At 37.9% G+C, this 23,120-nt stretch overlaps 1 protein-coding gene across 4 annotated transcripts in view; it reads right to left on the reverse strand.

Moving 5' to 3' along the window:
* Positions 1-23,120, reverse strand: part of ALKBH8 (alkB homolog 8, tRNA methyltransferase) — a 50,021-nt gene that overhangs the window by 20,259 nt on the left and 6,642 nt on the right. For all 4 annotated transcript variants that reach the window (XM_085309050.1, XM_085309049.1, XM_085309047.1 and 1 more), the window contains exons 3-7: positions 22,147-22,387; positions 20,799-20,930; positions 19,818-19,913; positions 18,362-18,466; positions 16,014-16,084 (exon numbers count right to left, since the gene is read on the reverse strand). In XM_085309050.1, the coding sequence (XP_085165176.1) occupies positions 16,014-16,084; positions 18,362-18,466; positions 19,818-19,913; positions 20,799-20,930; positions 22,147-22,387 (645 nt within the window). The remainder of the gene's footprint in view (positions 1-16,013; positions 16,085-18,361; positions 18,467-19,817; positions 19,914-20,798; positions 20,931-22,146; positions 22,388-23,120) is intronic.

Here is a 23,120-nt window from a genome sequence, read left to right on the forward strand (position 1 = left end):
AACTCTGCCACTGTTGARTCAATCTGCCTCATGACAGCTTTGCTCCACAGGAGCTATTTCCAATTACTATTTTCGTTTTTATCCATTTTCTTTATTCTCTTAGGTGGCAGAGTCAATAAAGTTCAAATTTCCAGCTGGCCCATGGTGTATCTCACAGGAATTGCATTCAAAAATAAAAATAATAGATGCTTTGATCTTATATAATTTTTACTTTCTTCCTTTGTACCTATGGTGCCATATGTATCAAAAACTTGAGAGAAATACAAACAGCTAGTAATAAATTTAATTTAAATTTAAACAAATTTAAATTTAATTTAAACTTGCAGATTTAAATATCTTGTCATGATGCCAAATTAGTTAACATAGAATGTTCATGACGAGGGAGCACATGAAGCAGTAAACAGCTTTCAAGGATGGGTAAACATCAAAGCAAAGCAGACACTCACATGATGAACATTGTTCCTCCGACATAAAATACAGCAAAATATAAAAAAAATAAAAAAAAGTCATAAAATAAAAAGGAAAAAAATACATTTTTCCTCCGCTCCTCAGGGAATGCAAAACTACACTGCCTTTCYGTGCAGTAGTACTTGCACCTTGTGAAAAAGCAGGAGGATGGAGGTGAATGATTGGTCTGTTAAATGAGTAATGATCCAAAGATAAAACCAAAAAAATGTAATGGGAGTATGAGGATAATGTCAATCAGGTTTCCACTGCTATTGTGTAGGACAACATTTTGTTTTTCCTAAGCTTTCTTTCTGATGTAATTTGTATTTGACGTTAATAGAGTATCTTAGACAAAACATCTAAAGCTCACTCAAAAAAAAAAAAAAAAAAGGACTGTAAGAAAGTAGAATATGGAACACTTTTCAAATTTCTGGTATCATTTGCTGAATTTTGGGGGAACTAGAATATATTATTGGCCTACAGTGTCAGTTTCCAACCTGCAAAACAGATAAAGAATGTCTGCTTCAAAAACACTTGAGAGATTTGAAGTGCACACATCGAGCTCAAACAGAGCACTGGGGCTCTATGAAGATAGAGATGCAATTCTGGTGGTCCACACACAACTGAAGCAATCAATCAATAATAACTCTCACATTGCCTTTATATTCACTACAAAAAATGCACTAAAGTCCAAAATTTGGAATTTAAGAAAATGCTGAATTTTAAATGGAAAGAAAATGAGATTACCTTCCCCAAACAATCCATGTCAAGGGAACGTATCATATGTAACCTACAGCAGATATTTACSTCTAATCACACTCCAGAAAATAAGTGTAATATCAATGACCACGACGATGAAATATTTCAGCACTGTCTACCACAAAATCTCTCAACACATGCACAGGCCTCACCCACTTACTATCTCTTGTTAAGCGTACTTATCTATTTAGGCACTACCATGATGCTAGTCCTAATACCTATTTAATTTCATTACTAGGCTTTTTCTCCAAAATCATACTCAATTTTTCATCCATATAGTGAATTACTATCTCCATGAATTTACTATATCATGTTAAGTTTCTACATTATTTATTTTTAATTGAGGTCTAGAATACCATTTTTTTAAAACTATCTCAAAATACTGACAGTATTTCATTCTTTTCTCTCTGAGGTCTTACCTTGCTATTAATTTCTCAATAATTACACAGAAAAGAGTGCATCCAGTGAACAGGATACCAGTGTCTCTCCTGGCTATTCTGTATGCCACTGACTCCATGATCCAAATTCTCTTCTTGTCTGCACTCTATTTACAAGATTCAGGTAGCACACAAGGACAGGAGAACTATCGCAATTTCCACACTAACTCCTGCTGGACAGGCGAGTTTCCACTCCTCTGCAGGCCTTGTCTCAGCTGGAATATACATCACTCTCCTTTTGTCCTCACGGACGCATCTCACCAACCACAAGATGTTAGAAGTGTCTCAATCAGCATAAAACAGGCAAGCAGAGATAGCATATGCCATTAATTCTTGCACTGTCCCATCATCAATTGCYGTCATTGGAGAATGGAGAATGACTGCAGTGCTGAATTTGTTCCACTTCAGATAAACCTATATTGCTAAACAAAAGAYGGTTAGAGACAATTCCCAGTCCTGAGGGCCAAATGGCCAATACTGGCTCAGGTCCACACTGCTTAGAGCTGGCTCCCTCTAGAGCAAACTGGCTGCATTAATACTACATGGCACTTGGTCCCAGAACTCCTCTAGGCCCCAGGAAGTATCCTTACGCTCCTAAGATAGAATTACTATTTGCAGTTGAAGGTGTTTGAAACATTAGAGAGGCTGTGTTGGAACTCATCAGGGTAGTGTTTTATAGCAGAGCAGTGAAGGAATGTGCTGTATTCTCTAGGAGACAAAATAAGTGCATGTATGTGGGGGAGGTGTTAGAATGCAAACATACAGGACAGGCACCAGCTGAAGGAAGCCAAATACATGTGGTTTCATCCCTACTGCCTTTGGAGAATGGCTGTCATATGAACTAGTCCCATAAATCCATTTAGACTGTGCATTGGAAAGACTTAGCTGATCAAAGAAAGAGCCAAAGAGAAAACTAACAGTGAAGTATAGTAGAAAATCAGTAGCTCAATGCCTGGGTTCATGTTTAGGCCCTCATATTTAGCTCTGTCTATTCTTGGCCAAGACTTCTGTTYACCCTAGAACCTAAGTTCCTTAATGTATAGCATAAAGATAATGCTTTGGCCCTGCCTCCTGGAAACATATCAGAAAAACTCAGGCGTATTTCCAAAATGGCACAGAACAGCTGGCATGAAGGTGTCATAACAGTTTGAGTATGACTGTTGCAGGGAAAACTACTCAACTCATATGGTTTAACTCAAATCAGGATCAAAGTGGTTTATTGATTTATTAACACGTAATTATCTGAGAATCAGTGAACTATAAATTCAMCAGTATCAGCAAAACAATAGGTAAACCACAATACCAGCCACCTACAAAATCTTAACAAACACTACAAATTTCAAAGCACCCTTATATAGCTAATCCTCAAACTTCTGGTTGCATATGCAGCATTACATGTGTATGGCCTCGCTGTACCCYGTGTGGGTCACAAGCTCCCATCCCTCTCCTGGCACCACGGACCCCCCTCCTTGTACCTCCCTATTGTGGGAGAAGCATCCTCACRTAAGACTAGATTACTCAGGTCTGCCATTGTAGCACATCCTTTTCTCAGTCCTTTTGACAATGTTTGCTTCCCATTCTGTWACTTTTCAAACTTCATGCATGTCTTCAGTGATGCCACTAAAAGAAAACCCTAATCCATAAAAGCCGACCTATCAAACACGCTAATGGTTCCTCCTAATTCTCTTTCCAAGTTTCCAATTTCTTTTGTATGTCAGGACATTATCTATGGCCTTTGCATCTTTCCAGGTCATTACCCGCATTAAAATTCAATGTTTGATATTAGAATTCTACATAAAAGTCTTCCAGTCCATATAGCATAAGGGATCAGTTGCATTACCACTGCTTCTCCTGCTCATCCAGCAGACGAATAAACTTCCCTTTTCTGGAAAATGCTATCCAATCCCAGCATATGACCTTGATGCTCTTTTGTGAATACTGAGACAAAGATTCAGTCAAGTCCTCAGCAACATCCAGTTTATTAAATTTTGCTAACATCCCGTTTTCATGCTTTAATAAATGGTCTCCCTGGCTCTTGGCTTAAACTCTTTTGGGACAGAGAAAGCAAGAGGCTAATGCTGTTAGTCTTCATTTCATTTCTTTTATTGATTTAGCCTTCTCCGCAATATTTTCCATTCTTTCAGGCATACGCCTTCCTTTCCATATGTGGGTGATATTTCACTGACGTACATGGAACTGCATCCACCTACACCAGGGCAGAATGCGTCCCAAATATATGAAATCTATAATTTTCCTCTCCTGATACTGTAGGATTTGTACTGTTTGCACTCTAACAGAGTACAGTTCAATCGAAGAGCACGAGGACTCTGTTATCATACTGAAAAGGCAAAATCATGATCCTAGTGGTCTCCAGAAGGCTCAATCTGTACAAAATATAATTCAGACTGCACAGGAAAGCAGTTCTGTATCCTTACATACATCTCCTCAGACTGGTACTGAATGTATTACTCTATGTCCTGAAAGTAAATACTCATTATTTACATGTTTAATGCTGTACAAAATGTCTACAGAGAAAGCACTGACCAAATTATTACACCAGACACAGCTATTATGTGAGATTTTGTATGCAAGTAAGATGACATTTATGGCATTCTGGTGCGCACAGCTGTGTATGTGCTGCCATGGAATATTCACAGTTCTTTCACATACGGCAAAAACTTTTAAACTCTTAAAAGAGATTTTCAGTATCTAAGCAGAAAAAGAAAGATTTGGGGGGTTAAAAAGAACATTCTACATTTTTTCAGAGCATTGGACCAGGTTGCCCAGAGAGGTTGTTCAGTCTCCTTCTCAGGAGATATTCAAAACCCACCTGCATGCAACCCTGTCTAACACGCTCTAGGTGATCCTGCTTGAGCAGGACTAGATGATCTCCAGAGGTTCCCTTCCAACCTCAACCATTCTGTGATTCTGTAATTCATATCACTGATCATTTACACGTATCTGTGAAAATATACTATAACCAGTAATTGCTATGTCATCAAGGCTACAAATGCATGTAACAGAACTCTCTTCAGTCTTCATCTTGTTCCCAGCCCCACCCTACCTGTATCTTTTTTATCCTGTGATCGATCATTGTAACTCTCAATCACAAGCTTTCTGAAGCAGAAGCTGTCCAAGGAACTCTGAGYGGAGTCTCCACATAATACAAATAATAATTGGTACAGGACAAACCACATATTGGCAAAGCCAAAAAAAAAAAACACTGCCAAATTTGAAATAGGATACGTTGATGGTGAGTAAGTCCAGCAAAGAGGACCTGAAATATTTAGATTCAGGATGGCACTCTTTCACCATGTTAGTGTAGCACAAATCCACTATCTGTTGTATGACAGTCCAAGTCCTTACAGGTTCAGGGTATTTCACAGCATGGATAAGGCATGCTGCACATTCATCATCATCTTTAGTAGGAAATCATCTTCCCTCACTCCCTACAAACCTCAGAGATGTTCATCAAATTCACCTTGCTCTCTCACCTCTGGAGGTCTCAGCTTTCTGCTTGTAACACTGTAGAACAGGAATCCAAGCTAACTGTAAGTTATAGGTAGGATTTAATTCAAGATTAAGACATGTATATTTGGGCATGTACAGATGTGTGTTTAAACTCCTGTTAGGTCACTGAAACCTGTGGAATGATTCAGACAACCAKACACTAGATGTCTACTTTAGAATGATCTGAATTATTCCTTAGGCTAAACTGACTCGATCTCCATTGATTACAGCAGAGCTCAGACATACAGTGCACATGTATACACTTACTTCTGCATGCTAAAATTTAAGTGTCTTAATCATGGACTGAATACCATTGACAATGACATATTATTAAAAATGGCAGCCAGCTGTATCAATTCAGCAGGTGCCTCAAATCCATTTAAATCAGTCCCACCTTAATTAAAACCTATTTCTGCACTATTACCAGCACAAATTCATGTCCCCCAAATACTGCTGTGCACGTTGACAGAATATAAATAGTGCAGTGCAAACAAAAGTCAACTAGCATATCTAATAACTCTATTAAATGATCATCCCAGAGACCATTAGAGTAACAAGGACTTACTAGAATTCAAGACATCCAAACTGGGCCTTTCCTAATTCTTGCATTGTACCTCACAAGAGCCAGCAAGACACAGTTTCTAATCCACTGCTACAGAAATCCCCACTTGGTCTGCTCCATAATCCTCTGTATCTGCACTGTACAAAGGATAATCTCCTGAGAAACCAGAATCTGGCCCTGAATTTATAAAAAATGGCTTAAATACTTAAAGAAGAATCATTCTTTAGAAGAAAAAAAAACATATACTCCTGAAAAAAAAATAGTAATAATGAAAGTCACCTTCTTGGTCAATGATGCCTCCTAGGGCCATAAAGTGTAATTCAAAACACAGCACGATACTGAAAGATTTCTTTAAAATCACTTCAGGAAAACTGTTTTCTCTTCACACAATTGCTACTGTGTCACACCCAGAAGGCACCATAGATGTCTGAAATATATGTACTATTTTAAAGTAGATAAAATAAGCAAACAGAGAAAAAAAACACATTTTGATGTTTGGGTAGGCAGTATTCCAACACTGCTGACTTTCCTCACAAGCAATATCATGTCTTTTSTTCTCTCATACACCTCATCTGCTGCATTAGCCCAGTAAGTGTCTTCACATACTGTAGCTGAAAGTTATACAACATACTGTTGCTGAAAGTTATACAAAAGAGCTCTACTAGGGCCTCAGCATTTAGCCATGAACTTACTATAACCACTTACATACACAACAAGCAAATAAGACTACGCTCTGTCTGGCTGCTGACACTGCATCTTAACAATGTAGTAAACATAGCCCAAAAACACGATGGCACCAGTCTGCCAGCACACCACCAAGGCAAAAGATCTCCTCAGAGACTGCATCAGGGGCTTAGAACTAACAGCAGAATCTCCCCTACGCCAACCGAACGCTCTTCTTATTGCTTACATTTCAACAGAAACAGGGAACTGTTTCAGTTGCTAAAGGCAGCAATGTATAAAAACTTAAAACCGACATCAAATCTCACACAATCAACSTGCGCCACAGAATTTAATTCAGCACCTGCTCAGGGAAAGGCTGGATGAACAGAAAAGCTATTATCTAGAGCAAGAAAGATAACGGCACCCAAAAGACCCAGGCTTGGGCTAAAGGCGGTAGAACATGCTGTTCAGAACATTGCTGCAGAATGACAAAAGTGGGACACTTAAGGATGAGGAGGATACTGCAGAGTGACGTAAGCAGTAGCGGAGGAGGAAGAGGAGGAAGAACAACACGTCCCAGGCAACCAAGAACAGTGCTTTCAGCTGCACAGTCAACCTTGGTTCCTTCCAAGCATTCTTCTACCGTCTCAGCAAATAGACCAGGTCATCCAGGTCTGCCCTGCACTGCATCTGGAGGGTTGGCTTAGATTCATCCACTTTCTCCTATCCAGAGTGCTTCTCTCTCTACCTCAGTTCACAATCCCAGGTTTGAAAGCTCCAGGCCATTTTAAACAGCACCTCACGTAGMTGACTGGCACATGAGTATGTTTTCCATTCAGAATCGTAGGTAAGAGGTCAGTCCTCAACTGCTCTCTGTCACCARTTCCTCACAGAAAATTTCCAGAAGTAAATTCTCCTAAAATAAAAGCTCTGTGGAGACACTACTTCTAAAACACTATGCGCTGCTGACAGGAAAAATAGAAACACAATATTGAAGTACACAGGATGTTCAGATCTGAAAAGACGGTATAAAGGCAGACAGACTGCAAACTCCATTTGCTACACTTTTGTTGGTACTACCAAAGTCCAGTTCAAAGCTGAGACAATATGCCACAGCAAAAGCTTAAAGTTCAGCCTGTTTCTTTGCTTACAGACTAATTGTGATTGCCTTGTGTTTTGATTATAATATAGCTCAAAGCATACGTGTGAATTTTTACATGAAATTTGCCAGTCTTAAAACAGGCTCCTGTAACGATAGAGAATGATGTCACTGGCTAACGAAATTAGGTTCTTCATTGAATTCCAGGACTAAAGTACTGCTGAAATTAACAGCTATGGATAATGACTTTTTAATGCCCTAGAGTTCAGCCTGTTTGCCATAACTTTGTGGCAGTCCCCAGAATTCCATTTCACGCACCAAATACTGATCTTCTAAAAATAATATAGGAAGTAGAAATAACTTCCACTGATAAAGTTCTCTCAGAAATTAAATTTCTTTAAAAATAATTAATAACTCTATGCAAACAGTGTAGAGACTTCTAATGGTAAAATACAGCATAATTGTTATTCCAAGAATGACATTCTAAAACTTGACTTGAAAATAAATTGATCTGTAGAAATATTATTTTAAAGGTAAATTGAAACACTGCATTAGTTTTCTTCTGCTACAACAATTATAGCTTTCACAGGAATTAAGAGTAACTTCATACTTAAATAGTTAATCTATCTCCCCACTGAAAAGTAGTTCATGTATCAGAGATGGGTACATAGGAGAGTGAAGYGGAAGAGGAGACAAAATGTGTTTTAGCTTAAAAAGAACAGTATAGTACATCAAAATCTAGTACTTCTTTGTAAGACTTGTATCTATCGTTATACTTTCCACTACATGAAAACCAGTCAGAAGTTGCTTTAAAAAGCTATGAAATAGCAAGAGGCTTTTCAGTAAGTACATTTGATTCCACTATAGAATTCAATCTATGCATTCGTGCATCACAATAAAGCCATAACAGCCAGACATCTGAGAACTGGAAATAAAATGATGCCGCTTCAGCATACAAAATAAGAAAGGTTAGAGCAGCACACAACAGAAACAGCAAGCTTGGAAACAACAGGTACTCTTAAAACAGAATCAAGTTGATAATTTAATTATGTAGAAGTTTTCCTTCTTTATTCAGCAGATGTGATTGCAGTTAGAAAACCAGAAGACCTGTTACAGAGTTAAACATTTCAGAAAATGTTTCACTCATAGTAGGATTTCRGCGTGATTGTGAGAAAACTAACTGCAACTATATGACATTTTTGTAACATCTCTGGATATTTTTTCCATGTGACATTGAGTAGATTTGGCTTCCAACTTACTTCTTCCTAATTTTGTTTTCTTTTGTCTCTCTTTCCATACTCCCCTTGCATTCACTGTTGAAGCTGCTGTTCAGAGGAATTAAGGTCAACAAAACATCCTTCCTCCACCTCTTTCTTGACATCAGCCATTCCAAGAGAACAGAGAATGCTAGAAAAAGCAGCCTACCAGCTGCAACAAAAGCAAAGTGGTAGAAACCTGGAGGAGCCCCAGCTCTGTCTTCCCCTCTTAGCAGCCAAAATAACAGGCAACATACATAGAAGAAATATAAAGGCACTCCACTGACTGGAGCAAGTCAACTTCCTACTCTAGTAGAGCTAGAAGTAGGAGAGGAATCATATCTCAGTAAGTCAGCGTATTCTGTAGTCTGATCCTAGAGCAATCAAACTACAGGCTGCCCATCCTCAAAGTGGAAGTAGGATTCTCATCAATTTAAAGAGTTAGCAGGCCTGGCACACAGGGAGACAGCTTTATGGAAAGGCAAGGGAGATGAGAGGGTTCCTTCTTCTACGGAAAGAAAGGAAGGCTTTCACACATCCTACCAAAGGGAAAGAGACAGGAGACAAGTTTCCCAGAGCTGCTTGCCCTGTATGTGTTCACCAGTACTGAATGCCAGACCTCTGAGAATCACAACAGGGAAAACTCATACAAAGAGGCAGCTCGAAATTGGAATGTCTTATCAAAATGGAAGAAGGGGGAAAGAAGGGGAAAAAGCTTTTATTTTTTTTTTATTTTTTTTTTAAGATCAAACTTTAAAACACAGCTTCTCTGTTAGCTTAGCTTTGTTTTTGCTCCTCCCATACAACTGACAAGGGAGCAAGGAAGGTAAGACCTCCATGTTTCTGTTTTTCATGTTTTTTCATGTTTTTGTTTACAGCAAATTACTGCCAGAGTTCCTAGAAATATAATGCAAGGATCATAGTTCTTGCAACTATTATAAATATATTCACAAAGGGATGTGTACTTTGTTGCTTATCTTAGAGGGCACAATTTTATGTTCATTCACATCAACAGGAAACTCTCCCTTGATTTTGATGGGTCTTGTATCTGATCCAATCTCAATGACAGTGCAGTGTGGTGATGACATGGAGAGAGACAGACACAAGGACGTACTTGTACAGAGTAAACTTGATAAGGACATTAGTTTCATCAAGTGGCTGGTTGCTTTGTTTGTCCTTGCAAGAGTCCAGCACATTCACACAACAGAGTGTTTAGCAAATTCATTCACCCATTCATTTACCTCATGCCTCACTACAACAGCAACACAGCTGGGAAGCCTAACATTTAACTCACGGTGCTCAGAACACCTTTCACAAGCAGAAGCTTTCCGCTAGTTTCCGAAAAATGAGATCCCACCATAAATGAAATAAACTAGCTGAATTTAGTATACAGATACAAATACAGCACCTTAGGGCTTCCATCTAAATGACAGAGAAGCCACCGCAGACTGCACTTCTTCGGGAATCAATAAAACTCATGGCTGCATGGTGGGTACAGCTCAAGAAATTTGTCTTATGAATTGGAAAAAAACTGCSGTCAAGCTTAAGGAATTTCACCAGAACCACTTGAACAAACTTCTGAATTCAGCTTCAGATTGTAATGATTAATTTTAACGTCTGCCATTTTTGCCAGGGAACTATTTGGTTGTTCCAATCTCTTTTTAAACAATGATCATTCTTATTTTATAATTTCACCTACAACAATTATGCTGCTAGCATGGAAAGAAGAAAATACTTGTTCAAAGTCTTATAGCTACTGCCAGAATAATTCCTCAAGTAACTGGGATGCTTTATGACTTCCCTTAAAAATAAAGAGATGTAAATGTAAGTAGCAAATTAAACTGAATCATCAACATGCCAAGATAGGCAAAATATGATTGGGACCACACACTTAACAATACCCAGTGTCTGTAACAATACCCAGTGTCTGTCTACCTTGTTAAAACTCATTTAAAAACACAAAACAGTTGCTAACTAACTGTCAATGGCTGGATACAATTTAGACTTTCTAAAGGCTTCTGAAAAAAAAATCTTTCACAAGCAACTATTACAGAAACAGCTATTGCTACAGCAGCTACAGATTTCTATTTCTTAACCAAGACAGATTAGAAATAGATTAACAGATACAAAACAAAACTGCAGGAATAAATTATCAGTCTGAAAAAAGGTAATAGGGTACCTCATTCCATTAATTCTAGGACTACCATTGGTCATGCATATTTTAAAAAGTCTGATTGGGTATTTCTTTGTAATATTGCTGTGCTTCCAAGGTTTGTAAGAGCCACCGCTTTTCTTTTTAGGTCAAGGCCCTTAATATCTGCAGGCTAGGACATCGTGAATATGCATTCAGATGAACAGAAGACGGGCAGAGGTCAGGGATTACCCCATGTTCTCAGCCTCCTCGTTTAACCTTCAGCCATCAATCTGGCTCAATACCCTGAAGCTTCTCAGAGAACTGAGGTCAGGGGCCTAACCAAGGCCGCAGCAGCAGTTCTCAGTGTTTATACTAGCTCTCTGCCAGGACAAGGCACAACAATAAGAAGCAGAATAAGGCACTCAAGGTGCAATAGTAGAGGCTAAGGAGAGAAGAGTGACAAGCCTGAAATATTCACATGAGGGCTAAGGAAAATAGAGCAAGGTGCCAGCTCAACACAATACAAATCCTTTGGAAAAACAATGATTATGCTTCACCTTCTGGCACAAGGATAGCAGTAGGTGTCTGATGGCACTCTTCATCAACAGGATGAGACAGGGCTGAGAGAAGGAAAAAATCTGCAGCCAGGAAAGGAAAATTCTTCTGTGAGTTTCATACTTCCACATAACTCAGAACACTGTAGAAACATTACCTCCATATTTCTAAAATTTTAACAAATCAAGGCTTATGTGACAGCATGTTAAATGGCAAATTAGGAAAAGCGGAAGAACAAAAATCTCAATACTGATCAAGTTGCTTGCTGCAATCCCACAAAAGGAAACTTGACACAGGCTTCACCTAGGATTTTTCTTAGACAGCTCCAACCTTTGTCAGGCTCCTCAGATGAAATACTGTAGAATTATGTATCTCTAGAGACACCAAATGGAGGCACTGAAAATAACACCTTAGTCAAATCAATACAGAAAACACTTAAGAGAAAGAATTGTTCCCTGTTTTGCAGCACTCTGTTCAAATTCATAGGAACAGGGACASATAGTTTGCCATTAAACTTAATAAATCACTAAAATTACTAGAACTGATTTTAACCCGCTACTTTTCCTACTATCACAACTTCCAAGTTACAATTATATTTAATTTTATAATGTTGAAAATTGAACTCATTACAATTTTTAGTGTACCAGCTCATATAAATAAGGATGAACATGGTCAATTATACAAAGCATTAGAAGTTCAGTGGGATATTTTGGAAGTTTTGCTTTATTCTACAGTTACTGAGCAGATGTCAAAGAAATGGGTCAAAATCTGACAAGTGAACAGCCTGTTCTAACAGCCTCACCTTTCCTGGAGTATTACAGCACAAGACACATCACCTATCTCACTGTTTTGCCCTCAAATTTTTTCCTGTTTTTTATAAGCTAGGCAGAAGTCCAAAGTAATAGTGAGACTCTCTCCTACATCAAGTATAATCAGTCCTGTAACCTCCCTAAAACACTACATATTACACCAACCAGAACAAAATTGACCAGTGGGTTCACTGTGCCTCTTGACAGACAAACTTGTTTCACATGACTGAGTTGGAGAAGAGAATCTCAGACCTATGATTCTGCCCCATTTCCCATGACTGTAAGACCTTAGATCACTGTAAGTTACCTAATGCAAAACAAATGCAGTGTTGTGAGGAATCATGCCCTTATTTTCTTCTCACATTTAAGCTGTAAATTCTACCTGCCAATTGCTATTCCTTCTTCAACATAAAATAAATTTGCAAAATCAAATCAGATTTACAGTAATCCCTTTGACATAATAGTGCAAAGCACCTTCTTACTGGATAAACTTATTCAGTACCAAGAAAAAGACTGATTCTCAATAGTGTGTTTTAGACAGCAAGTTATCACTGAAGCTGTAACAGGTTTGAGAACCTATGTAGATGGCTAAGGCACTAGGTTAGGATGTAAAACAGTTGTGTTTAGTCCCAGTGACACAGACTACCTGTTCATAAGCCAAGATATTTTATTTACTAGTACCTGTCTAACTCAGAGATTCTGTAACTGAACTACAGGAAGTTCCACCTGACCGTGAGGGGGAATTTCTTCCCTGTGAGAATGACGGAGCCCTGGAGCAGGCTGCCCAGAGAGGTTGTGGAGTCTCCTTCTCGGGAGCTATTCAAGYCCTGCCTGGATGCAACCCTGTCTAACATGCTCTAGGTGACCCTGCTTGAGCAGGGAGGTTGGACTAGATGATCTCCAGAGGTCCTTTCCGACCTTACCCATTCTGTAATTAGGTTCTCCAACGATAGGGCATATATGATAATCTATGATTGCAAGACTTAATTAGTCAACATACTATACATACCACCACACAATAGCTGAAGAAAAGACAGAAAGATCTTTCCATGACTTAATATAGGAATATATGTGGTATTATGCTATCTTTTTTTCCTCTGAAGTATCTAATTAGCCAACCTCAGAAAAAGGACATGTAACCAGTTGGGATACCAATTTATTTCTTTATGGCACTTTTTATTTAAATATGAGCATCTATTCAGGAGAATAAAGAAAAGACAAGATATAATGACTGTTCATAAAATTTTTTATAAYGTTCTACTCTAATTTATTCAGGTGAAGATATTAAGTCACATTAAAGGGAAAAGGATAGAGAGAACAAGAGACAGACAAAGTTTGCCACTGGATATGCAACCACAACAATATATTTTCAGTGCATAAGTTATGTATGTAGAAAACTGTGATGGAAATAAAATTGCTAACTTGCATATTACTGCAGTAGACATTTAGATCTTCATCTGATTTTAAAATGTAAGTATACAAAAATATATTACAGACATCATTAAAAGTTGTGAAGATACCAGAAAGAAAAGCCATTAAATAATGCAGCATTTTGTGGCCTACTGGCCTGTTTTACTACATGTGTATTTTGACTGTCTGCATCTGAAAAGTGCATTAACGATCCACTAGGAAAAGGCACTGAAACTTGGGAGCTACCTAACAGACTGTGACCAATGCCTATGTCTGAAATATCTAGAAATGGCCCAAGTCTGACTGTTTTCCTGACTGAAATATATACGTTCCAATTTTTAACAGCATCATAATGCTCTAGGCAGTCCACTTCTTGGAAGGAYTTGTATTTCTCAGGTGATTAAAATCACTCTGCCTTTGGCCAGCTGTTTCAGACCATCACAAAGGTGTGCTATAATATAATCATATAGAAATGCACTACCTACAGTGCCTCACTGATGAAGTAACAGAGGCTCTGTGCCAGAGTCGGCCTTTTAATTGAAATGGAAGGGGTAGGCAGCCTGGGGCCTGAAATCTAGGTAGAAAAGGATGTGAAATTATGGTAGCACTAATATGGTTTTTATAAAGAAAACTTATAACATTCTTTTAAAACTTACAAGGTCAATTTAGTAACAGCTTACGCTGGACTTACTGCTGCTGTGCTACTTTGAAAATTAAATGCATGCATTAATTAAAATTAAATGCATGCACTAGAAAATTAAAACTTCTAAAGGATAAACTGTACCCAAGATCAACCCAAGATCAATTAGAGCCTTTGTCCTACAGTCCCATGAAACTCCATGAAAGAAATGGAAGTTCATTCAGCTAGTGCTCATGTGCACTAACACGGAGGCACTGACACTGTTCAAGATACTACTGCAGTCAAACAGAGCAGAACACACTATCTCAGAAACACAGCTGGGCATGAGGAAGTAACTCCTAGATGGGGTGATTCCAAAACACAGCTAAACCCACGCGTTCTTACTCTTTTGTAGACTCCTTTGGGAATGTCGCTGTGGTTAGGTGAACATGATCTGGCTCAGAGGACTGCATGGCAGCACTGGCACCTTCCTTTCAAGCAACCACAAACATAGAGGTGCCACTGCTGAACATGTAAATGAGAAAGCTATTATTCCTTAGACTCACCCCAGTCTCAGGAGTTCCACAGTGAATAAACAACCTGCAAACAGGAAAGAGGAAGTCTACAATTCAAAGAAGTCTAGTGGTCTGAATACCTAGCCATGCTTCTCTCTCTACCTAGAACAGTAAGACAAACCCAGACCAACCCCCAAAGCTGCTGTTTTATAACAAGAGAGCCCTGACCATCAGTATACAAGTGTGTATGCATATGGAGTTGTACCTGTATCCTCTGCACGCCAGTGCCAGAACAAACAAACAGCAGATTAGATCATTCTCACAGTTCACAGCTTGTGGATGTAAAAATTCAAAAGTCAAACTTTTATTATCCATTGCTATAACYTTCTGTTGTTAGCTTTCTTAAGTCTTCTAGTTATCTAGCATCAGGTGAATGCATGTATCAGCAACCCTGATGCAAAAGCACAAGACAGCTCCATTGCTTGCTTTCATTGCTCTCTAAGTGTAGAATATGAGCACTTTCAGGAAAAAAAAGTAGAAAGATGGGAAGGCCAAGTATCAAAGACTTGCTACAGTAGTGTGTATGGCAGAGAAAGTTAATGCTAGATCTGTAAAGCAGGAGTAGGCACAGATGCAGTAGATGAATCTAAATAGAAAGAGTAGACTAATTAGAGGAGTAAGAGGTAGCGGTCATGGGCTCTACTCTCTGCCCTACTCTTTTGCTGTTCTTCCATTTCCCTTCTCACTCTTTGACTGAATTACCGGCTGGTTGGAAGCTCATGTAGGCTTCAGACTTCAACTGGACCCTCCACAGGTAAAATCTACAAGAGCCTACTGTACTGAATGTAAATATTGCGGCAGGCTTAGGCAAACCAGAGGGAACAAAGGATAACACAAGAGAAAATGGAATTGGAAACATCAACAAAACAGAGTGATGTTCTTCCAAATATGAATACAAAATGAAAAGAAGTCAATGAAGAACTGGATGCTAGGATTTCAAAAACAGGATTATTCCAGTATCAGTGGTATCACTGGCAAATTTTTCATCAACATTTCATTGCWGTTGCTTATTTACTTAGCATTATCACATTACCTTACATGCCTGATATTGAACTCAGAYGAGTTCAGACACCATGGAAAAGCAAATTAAAATATATTAAATTAACATATTACACAACATAAAAATGCAAGTTCACAGTAAAGCATCACCAAAATATATATACAAACATTATATTTACCTCAGCTCCTAAACTGAGAGAGATTATTTCATCCTCAAAAGCAGAATGTGTATCAATATGAGGAGGAATTCCTGTGTAAAAAATGCCAGAAAAGTCATTATAATAATATAGTAATATCTCTTTGCAAGCTCTACTTCTACAGATTTTCACATAGAAAAATAGAAAATGTTTGAATGAATGAAACTGTTCAGAGCTGCGTTCTGAAAGAATTCAGAACCAGACCAGTCTATCATGCCCAAATTAGATGTACAGTTAACCCAAGGATCCTCTATAATCAGTGGAGAGAAATAAGCATATTTAGAAACCAGACTGTTTTCTAAATATTTTATCATGTTTTTCTGGTTTCTAAATGTTTTCCTTTGGCACCCAAAAACCTCATTCACCCTCTGAAGATTCCTAATGCTCTCCTTGATAGAGGGCTCTTAAGACAACTATGCTCTTTTCTGGGGTACCTTAGAACCAACAGTTTCGCTAAATGATTTTGGGCCTTAGTTCACTTATGACTATGTATTTTTCTCTCAATCTCTTCCCAGAGCAGGGGACAACCCAAATGTTCTTTGTATTGCTAAACAAATGTCTCTGCTAAGTGTCTCACCTTCAGAATGAGGACTCTTTCACTATTAACAAAATATAGGCACTAAGAGGGTCAAACTCTGCCTCTGCTTTTTATGTCCCAGGAGAACTCCACACACCAAAACTAGGCTAACCCCCCGGCAGTACCTCTGTTGGGTATGAGTAACTATGTATATCTAAGAACTTCCAAATGGACAGTAAACTTTTCTTTTCTTTTGAATCAGCCAACCAGAAAGGCACTGCTATACCTGGAGGCACTGCCACAGAATTTACCACTAAGTGCTGAAATAGTACTCTGCAAGCCACTGCAAAAATGACAGTACATGGTAGGAAGCAGTCACCAGCCATGGAGCAAGGTCTGCAGACAGCTCAGGAGAACTGCAACTACATCGTCCTTTGACAACCTAACAGGCCCAAACAGACAAAGAATAACTCCTATTTGATCCAAATAAAAACATTTTTTTCTGCTTATTAAAAAAATCTGCCCACATTCATTTTGGACGCTATCAAATTTTCCAATATTTTTCCTAACAGTGTCAAGGAGTTGTAAAAAGCCTCCTTATTATATGCCAGATTTCACCCTCAGACATAGATAWTCTATGCTCCATTAGTTTCAGTGAGATCAACACAAATGTTTTATAAGGCTAACGTTTAGTTTGGAAGAAAACTGACCAGACTTGAAAACTGACCCGAAGGTCACATATCAGTGTTTGCTTATAACTCTGCTTTAATATAAAGCGTAAATTCTGCCTTCATATGCATGTTGAAAGCAGCTACATGAAGTCATCAGTCACTTTTAAAACCTTAGATTTAATATCCTGTGACAGAACCTGGCTTATAAAACAGACAGTAAGGGTATTAATCTGACTGTACTCTATGCTCATTTGTGTCCTAGCAATCTGAACTTAAGAAAGGGTATTTTGCTTTGTGTTTTTTTATTTTTTTTTAAGTACTCTTTCTACTCCTGATAGAAATCTACAGCTCTAACTAATCTCCTCAGATGTTCCAGCCAGCAGTACGTGACTATCAGTTTAACAGACTGTCAGATACATAAAAAAATGGGATCAGGTTTTCAGACCTCTGTTTGGTAGACTCTGAATTAACTGTCAGGCATTAATTCTGAAAGGAAAGTTGTTGTCCTTTCTTCCTAAGGACAAACTAGATATTCCCTAGAGAAGGGAAGCCAGATACTTAGCCTTGCTGACTGACCTTAGCAAAAGGCATGATTTATTCCCTACAGGTGTGGTTAGAAGCAAATTTCTCTTCAGATGTGTTCAGTTTAGAAAAGATTGCTGAAATAGAGTAATTTCTTATCCCTCAGATAAAAAAACACTGCTTGCATCACACTTAAGAGCCCATGTATCACAAATACTAACATTATATAACACATACTAACAGCAAGAGCTGTTTCTTGGAGACTGCATTTACAGCACAGGAAGCAGGAGAGCTGGAAAAAGTAAGTGAGAAATGCACTTAGGTGCAAAATCAAACATGACTATTTCTTTCCGCATCCTTTTATGTTTCAGTTCTTTGCTATGGCTCAGGACCCTGGAACTCCATCTATTTCCATAACAATGGTATCAAAACCGTACAAGTTCAGAAGACAGTATGAAGACATTACTGTCCATTTACCAAAGCATCTCTGGTCACAAAGATAACATATTAAGCAAATGCTAAAATCCTGTCCCTGCACCAGGACCCACTCAGATGCCATTCTCTTCTGAATTTCAGTTGAGGTGAGGAGCTCAGACTTTTTAAAGGACAAATATACTTACCTTGTCCAGGTTCATATTGATTTATGGTCAGTTGATCAGGTTTATGTTTGATACATCCCTGCTTCAAGCACTTCTCCAAGAATTGGTTGCAAATTTCAGGAAGACCTAGTTTTAGAAGMAAAACTGTCAGCAAGACAGCTTCTTACACTTTTTATTTAAAATAAATAAAATATTTGGACAAAATACATAGAAACAGCCTCATAAGTACGTGAGGTCATCTTTAATAAAGATCACTCTGCATTTGCTGTAACACAAGCATCAAAACTGTGTGCCTGATCTGCACAGTATCTTACAACTAGAAAGACCATTCACGCAAGCACTCCACATTCACGAGCAGACTAGACCAACTGTTTGCAAATGCAAACTGCATTATCTCTGCATATAAAAGCTTATCAAATCAGATGCAAAATTTCCACCAAGCACAAAAATATTGGAGTTGCAGTCAAGAAGAAAAATTATGCAGAAAGTCAAAAGCTGTGTTAAGATCTCTCTAAAAATTTTATCCCTTAAAAATCTGTTACTGAATTAGATGCTGGATTAAATATTTCCAAATMAATCAACAGAAGTTAAACCTTCTGTTTTTAAAATCAGGAATGAAAGTTATGGTCCTGCACTGAATCTTTAGTTTGCTATTATACCTGACGACTTAACTGTAAAACTATGTCAAATGTATCACCCACAAACATGTTAACAACCTCTTCATGAATCTATTGATTTTTATTTTTTAGTTTTCCCTCAGTGAAGTGTTTTCCCTAGTTATGTTCCCCTCACACACAAAATATTCCAGCTGTGCGATCAGAAAATAGCTCAAATATCAATGCTCTGACGATTATATACAGCTTCACTGTTAGAACTCCAGTGCAACCAGAACTCATTTGTTGGAAGCTACATCCACCATTGTACATATGCATCACCTGAAATACTTATATTTAAGTTTTATTGGAATTCAATCCCCTATTTTACTATTTTTAAATCTAAGACTATAAGATGACTCACTTGCATTCCTCCGACTCAGAGCTCTCAACTCCAAATGAGTTATTCAAACCTTTTCAAACCGCTTTCAATTCAAAGGAATTTTTGTATGTGTGTGTGCATCCAGTAAGCTTCAAGTTAATGCATAAATATGCACAGCCATGTATGCCACAATGCCCCTACAAACTCATGTAATTTTTAACATGTAATTGCTTTATGAAACAAAACTAAAAAAGAATGACAATTACAACCCCAAAAGCAGTATTTGACTGGACTTCAAAAAAGTATAGCAACCCCCAGCAAGTGATTAAAAACAGGCTTCAAACACACACACACAAATGGATCCCATTCTGAAGCACTATTTAGTATAGCGATCCAGTGAAGGGTCTCCTTTCATTAAAATCTCACATTCATACCTTAGTGAGACTAAAACCTTTATAAATATTGGTGTAAAATAAATATTAYTTAATAGGAAAGCTCTCACCTCCAGGTAAAGGTTTATGTTTATCAACATTGTTGTTATCATAACAAAACTCATATCCAAAATGTTTTACTCTTCTATGTTTTAAAGTCTTCTGGGCTGTGAAAGCACAAAAGTTTAAAGTAAGATTAGACTACAAAAAATAGTTCAGGCAATTTGCTGCTTTTCTATTCCGTCCCACCTCTGTTAAACCCAAACACTCTAATCAATCACTAAAGCAACATGTGACCTTTGTTCTTGATGGCACACACTTCTTTTGCAAGTATAAAGGTAACAAGGCATCAAGCCATCACATCCACTACAGTTTGAAGTCAAACTTGCCTTTGTTTTTGTACACACAAGAAGTAGAGAAGTACCAGTTTTACCGACCCACATCTAATCCATCTTTATTCTTGCCATGACCTCTGGACTAGCATTTGATTGTTATCTTGAGTATACAGCAGGATCCTTCAGTTTCACTAGAGTTACGTGTTAACTAAGGTCAATATAACCTTTTGTATTGTTCAAAGGAATAGAATTTATATAGGAACTTTTTAGTTAATTCCAAGAACAATTCATTTTATTACTCAATTTAACTCCACAGGGCTCAAGTGAAAGCACAAAAGCATCTGGAAAATGTATTTCACTTACTTCTTTTTGGTTTAACAGAAGACAGCTCCTAAGTAGGACAACAGATTACAACCTTACAACCTTCACAGAACAAAGTCTTGTAGCTGGAATGAACTGTGTAAAAAARACTGCAGTTGTCTGTGGATGGAGGAATCTTATTCAAGTAAACCTGTTTCAGGATATCACTTTACATCACTTGCCCCTGATAGTTTATTACTTACTTTGGATTTAAAAATTGGGTCTTTCTAAAAACAAATACACAACAATTTTAAACAACACATTTTCCAACAAGTAGACTTCCTGTAAACTGAAAAAAACAGAAAATAGCAGCATGAAAATATTCTTAAAGGTCTGGATTTGTATGGTTTTTCTCACCATTTTGAGTATCTTCATCTTCTATCCAGTCAATACTTTCCAACATCCTCTTTTCTTCCTCAGGAGAAATAACCTTTTCAACCACTGTTAGGCCTGGAGGCAAGCTTGTAGGTACAGCATTCTTCCGAAAAACTGGGGTGTACAGAAAAAAAAAATATTGTCACTGTTTAGGGAAAATAAATCATGCATTCCCCATAGGGGGGAATGCTATAGGAATACTTACAGAAATACAGTACAGCTGTAAGAGTATTTACTTTAATGATGCAACATACAGCCTTGACTGGTTGCTGATTTGGTGAATGAATGATCCCCTTTTGACATGATGAAACAGGATAAAGCCCAAATTCTGCATCATGCAAAACACTTCCTAAGTTTTACTGCATAAAACCAGTAAGACTCCATGCTTCCCATATGCAAAACTGTCCGTTTTTCTGTCAAAATAATGATTAAGAATTTTCCAATCATTTCAGAAGAGATTATACCAGCATTTCAGTTTAACTTTCATTTAACTTACAGCTAAAATTTACACTTTAGCTTTAGTGATTCACCTCTGATTGTAGCTGTCAAGCAAAGAGTACCACTGAAATGCTAATGTTCCAATTACAGGGGAAAAAAATGCTTTGCTATTTTCTATTATTTCTTGTATTTGATGCCTAGAGAAGCAACTTGTAATCAAATATGGAGGACCATAATGCTGAACAGAATCAATCTGAACAGAAAATGGTTGGTGACACAGAGGCCTTCAGCTAGCTGTCTTAACTTTCTTTTTTTAATTAAAAATATCTATTCACTGACAGAATGTACAGACCAACTCTTTAAACTAGACACTATACAAACTCACAGGAAGAGGTACATAGGAAAAGGATCGCTGTTCTAAATAGCTTACAGTCAGTTACAACAGAGAAGTTGAAGAGAGGGAAAAAAAGGCAGAAATCTCATTGCAGCTATTTTCCCTCCCTGAGGATGAGAAAGAGATCAGAAGGCCAAGATCATAGAAGTAGTCCAGTAAACTATCCTAAGATCTCCTGAATCCCAATTTAGCTCCTTAAACTCAAAACTTTCATATGTAGCACTGAATGGTGTGGAAACTACCTAAGTGACCACGTCTCTCCTTGTGCCTCTAAGTCTAAGGGATTCCAAATTAGAGCATTCTATCATCAAATACAAGGAGAAAAAGAGAGATCTTCTGTGAGAAGGAGGATCTTTTTGTGAGATATTTTAGATTCTGGCTTTAATTTTCTATCTCTACTTAAAAAGATCAGTGGGTTTTTAGCTATATTTACAGTCTAAGAAGCAAAAGCAAAGGGAAGCAGTATTCAGTAATTTTTACAGGTGAGTAAAACAATACCTTTTTCCACAAAGTTAATATACAGAACAATATTTTGGCCAAAGTCCTCCAGTGTAACTTCTTTCCCATTGAGGGCATCAAAGGCTTTCTTGGCTTCTTCTGTTGTCCCGTATTTCACAAATGAATATGGTTTATTCGGTRGCATTAAGAGTGTTTCCACCAATCCATATTCTTCTACTATTCTGAACAGTTGCTGTCTACTCATCCCATTACCTAGACCAGCGTTGGCAACAACCAAGCTCTAATTAAAGAGGAATAAAAGAAAAAGGGGAATTAGTGATCATTGTTGATTGAGCTGAAATAAATACTCTAACAACATGGGAGCTCTATAACAAAAAATAAAGCAAGCCCATGAATACTCTTCTATGTATACCACACAAAATATTTATATTTCAATAAGCCTGATATCTCAGGCTAGACCGTAGGTAACCTATTTTTGCTGAGCACACATTCCGGCACAACGGCTTTCAATCTCTAGCAGAGCTATAGCCTCAATTCTTGCACATAGTTGCAAGACCATTCAAGCTTGGAACTGGCATGCATGTGTCCTCAGATGTACTGCAGACAGTGACACTGGCAGGAATCATTTTGGAGTCCTCTAAAAAGGAATTTTTCTGAAGACTTGTTACTACTAACAAAAACAAACAGAAAAATTTTCCAAAACTATAATTCTCTTTTTTGGCTAAGAAAGGATTTCTCATCTTTGCCAAGGAGTCTTTCTAAGCACAGAGATTGGTATTCCCAGTCCCATTCCATGTCCCTTGTATATCCGGAAGCAGCCTCTATAAACAGTGCATCCAGCTCTGCTTTAGCACTCTTATCTGAAAATTCTCCCTTTTGTTTTCTATACAAGAGGGATCTGTGTCCCATTCTTAGTTAACACAGATTGCTTTGAGTACAAGGCATAATTGCTTAATTTTAGGCTTTTATAGTGATTTATGACCAGAATTTTCTGTGACAGTTTGTAAGGACCA

Source organism: Rhea americana, unplaced genomic scaffold (genome assembly GCF_003343005.1).
Source record: "Rhea americana isolate MKP2758 unplaced genomic scaffold, rheAme1 scaffold_29, whole genome shotgun sequence".
Taxonomy (NCBI): Eukaryota; Metazoa; Chordata; class Aves; order Rheiformes; family Rheidae; genus Rhea; species Rhea americana.